We start from the raw sequence: 3,478 nt of genomic DNA on the forward strand, positions 1-3,478 counted from the left end.
GGGGATGAGCCTGCCGGTGCCTGGCTCCAGCGGGTGTAGGGCTCCAGACACGCGGGGGGCTCCGGCCGCGGGCGGGACCTCTCAGGATGCTCCTGGAGCTGAGCAGGGAAGGAAGTCAGGATGGTGGCTGCCACCAGCGCGAGCAGGAGGGCAGGGACATCTCTCTGCTAACAGGCTCCCGGAGGTCCTTTGGCTGCTCCCCTTGGGACACCCAGGAGGGGATGGGATGTCCCCATGCTCAGCCATGTGCTCAGTGCAAGGGGGTCCGGCTTCGAGACACCCCCAAGGACCCGCCCGGGATCCACCTCTGCGTCTATGCCCCAGGGCACGCGCAGAGGCAGCAGGGACTGGGATGCTGCAGCCAGCCGGGGCGGCCGGGGTGCACACTGTCCCCACTAAAGGGCTCAGGAATGTCCCCGCAAGCCCCACGGCAGCAGACCCCGGGAGGAACCTACGGGGGGCTGCCCCCATCCCCTCCTCTTCCCCCCTCCAGGACGCATTGGCATCCACCCGGCCGGAGCGAGGCAGCCGTGCTGCCCCCACCCCAGTTGTCCCCCTGCTCACTGACCCGGGCGGGGGGATGGCAGCCGGCTCCCCCCGGCCCCCCCCCTCGCAGATGGCGTGGGCAGCCAGCACAGGTGGCCCTGTGCCACGGCAGATTGGGGCCGGCTGCCTGCGGAGTGCCTGGGAAGGGCTGTGTCCCTGCCACGCTTCGGGGACGAGAGCAGAGCCAGGGCCCCCTCATGGCACAGGGGGTGCGGAGCCGAGGGGGTGCCCACAATGCTGTGCCCAGTGCTGGACCCAGCGCTTCAGCACTGACGCCAGAGCCCTGTAAGATAATAAACCGAGGACATGGACGGGTGACAGGGAGCTGGTGGGTCAAGTGTGAGGGGGGACACAGGGTCTCCTCTCTTGGCTCCAAAGAGATGAGCTGGCCCACAGCATCAGGAGGTTTTGGAAGGGTCCGGTTTTAAGGAATTGCATTAAACGATGCCATGCAGGGACAGCCCGATGCAGATGTCTGGACTGGATCCAACATCTTGTGAGGAGATTTTCAGGATACAGCTTTCCACAGTCCTTCCAGCCAGGGCAAAACCCTGGTGGGTGCCAGACGCCCCAGCTGGATGGTCTGGGACTCACTTCTAGGAGAGAAGGACCTGCAAGGGGAGAGGGGAAGCACCCAAGCTCCGAATCATCCCCACGTGAGGCTTCTGTCTCTCTCCACGGGTGATGGTGCTCAGCCCACACAGGGCACGAGCTCCAAGGTGGGCACGACCTGGCAGCGATGGTATCGGCTCCAGGGTGGGCGCAGGGTGGGCATGACGGTGGGGCTGTCCCAGCTCGAGGGGACCCATCCCGTGGCATAGAGGGGGATCTTGTGCTGGAGATGTGGTGCAGGAGCTGTCAGGGCAAGGGTGGTGGCTGGAGCAGGTAAATCATTAATGCCGGAGAAAACCAGGCTGGCATCCTGCCCATCACTCGTCGATAGGAAAAGTTGATGTTGGAAGGGGAATTTTCACATATAACCTTCCCCTCCCTTCTCTGCCTTCCCTCCGGGGGCAGAGGGCTGGAGCAAGGAGCCAGCCCGGAGCCACGCACGCACCCAGCCCCAAACCAGCCTCTTGCCGAGCACGTTCTCTTCCAGCCCAGCTGGTTTTGCTCCCAGCCTGCTCCGTCTGTGCACATTAAAGCTTTTTCTAGGTCTGAACTGCTTTTGGCAAGCCAGGCTCCTGTTGGTCCCCACCACCCTCCCCATGGCTGCTCCCCCCGATCCGCTCCCCGTCTGGCTCCCGCTCCCCCTCCCCGGTCGAAGCCCTGCCAGGGACATGGCAAATCAGCGCGAAGCCTGCGGGGCAAATCGGTACAAATGAGACCAAGCAAGAGGGTGGGGAGGGACGGCGAGGGGGGGGCGATGACTCCTGGGTTGGCGCTTCTGTTCTCGAGTTTGATGTTTCCTGCAAACAACCCTGTAAATGCTCAGGAGTGGCTTCGGACATCACCTGCCCCCCGCCTCGGCGGGGTTTGGGGACGCTGGGTCCCAGACGGGGGGGACAGCCCTCGCCCCGCTCCCACAGCCTCCCCGCAGCCTCCCGGCCCTGAGCAGGCACCCAGCCGGGACGGGGCCCGAGCTGTAAGTCCTGACATTTCAATCTGTTTTGGGGATGGATGGGGCGCGCGGAGGGTGGAAGGTGCTGGAGGCAGCAGAGGGGCTCACTGCGGGTCTGGGCAGGGAACAAAACCCACCTGGGACCTGGAGCGGAAAACATCCCCCTGTTAAAAGCTGCCTGCTCCTGCCAGTTTTGCACTCTCCCAAATAAATTCCCGGGCATCTGGCGGTGCCAAGGGAAGCCCTGCGCCACGCCACGGGCACGGGCTCTGCCGGGAGCAGCAGCCGGTACCCGGAGCGGGGATGTGCAAACCCGCTGGGGGCAGCGAGGCCACTGTTCCCAAGGGATGCTGTCCGATCCCGCTCTCCGGTCTCTTTGCAAGCCGTGTAACTCCTGATTATTAAAGGCGCTCGGCACCGGGGAGGTCATATGGGGCTTTTCTGCTTGGGTTGCTCTCCTAATGACACGTCCGACTGCCTTCACCGGGGGTCTGCTCACGCGAGTCCCTGACAATAGAAAGTTTGTGGAGGATTTTGGATGCTTTCCCCGTGACCGTGTGGTGGTTGCAGAGGTTTCACTGTTTCCCTATTGAAAAATGAAAGGATACATCGGAAAAAGGGAACCAGCCTGGGAGGACACAGAGGGCAGGTTAATTTTAACGTATTTACTTCTCCACATTTGTGTAATAATCAAAAAGATCAATGGTTTTCTGCAGGTTTGGAGATGTGATGAGTACTTGCAGTTGTGGAAAAATAAAAACCAGGGGAAGGGGGGGAAATTTAACAGTAAGGCAGTATTATCCTTGTTATCCATATTTTTATTTTCCCTCTAAATCCTTCTTAAAGGAAGTGAAAACTAAACTGAGCTGTTGAATTGCCAGAGGAGGTGAGTTACTGAGATGCTTAATGGTGTCAGCTAGGAATATACTTCCTCACGCCAGGGAATGCGTGTTGGTAGGAATTTTGACAAATCATAAGGTCACATAACAAGGAACAACTCACAGCAGTCAGAGGCTTCTTAAAAAAAGGTAAGGAAATCAGTGAGGCCCAGCTGTGCATCAGGGTGGTGGCAAATCCTGGGACTGGCACGGGGAGAAGTTTTTGGCATCCACGGGATGCTGCTGCCCTGCTCTCACTCCTAATCCATGGCGAGGATTTGAGTTCCCCTCTGTGAAAACCTGGGACAGGAGGATGTGGATGTGTCACCCCTCATTCCCTTAGGTCTTCTCACCCTTTCCTGGAGATCCCAATGCATTTCAGAGCGCTGCCCCACCCAGATGCAGTGGGGGGACCCCGGCTGAGAGGGGGGATGCAGAAAAACCCCCTTCCTGCGCAGGCATCTCGGGGAGTGTCACAGCAGCTGCTCCCGGC

The 3,478-nt window shown here is 60.2% G+C and overlaps 1 protein-coding gene across 3 annotated transcripts in view; it reads left to right on the plus strand.

Moving 5' to 3' along the window:
* Positions 1–3,478, plus strand: part of PRR35 (proline rich 35) — a 24,495-nt gene that overhangs the window by 4,745 nt on the left and 16,272 nt on the right. The window contains exon 1 of one of the 3 annotated variants that reach the window (XM_017745742.1): positions 1,935–2,131. The exons of the other annotated variants lie outside the window; for them this stretch is intronic. Coding sequence (XP_017601231.1) covers positions 1,949–2,131 — 183 coding nt within the window. The 5' untranslated portion in view covers positions 1,935–1,948. Of the gene's footprint in view, positions 1–1,934; positions 2,132–3,478 lie in introns of those variants that run through there. 3 annotated transcript variants of the gene reach the window in all.

This window comes from Corvus brachyrhynchos, unplaced genomic scaffold (assembly GCF_000691975.1).
Source record: "Corvus brachyrhynchos isolate BGI_N302 unplaced genomic scaffold, ASM69197v1 scaffold369, whole genome shotgun sequence".
Lineage (NCBI taxonomy): Eukaryota > Metazoa > Chordata > Aves > Passeriformes > Corvidae > Corvus > Corvus brachyrhynchos.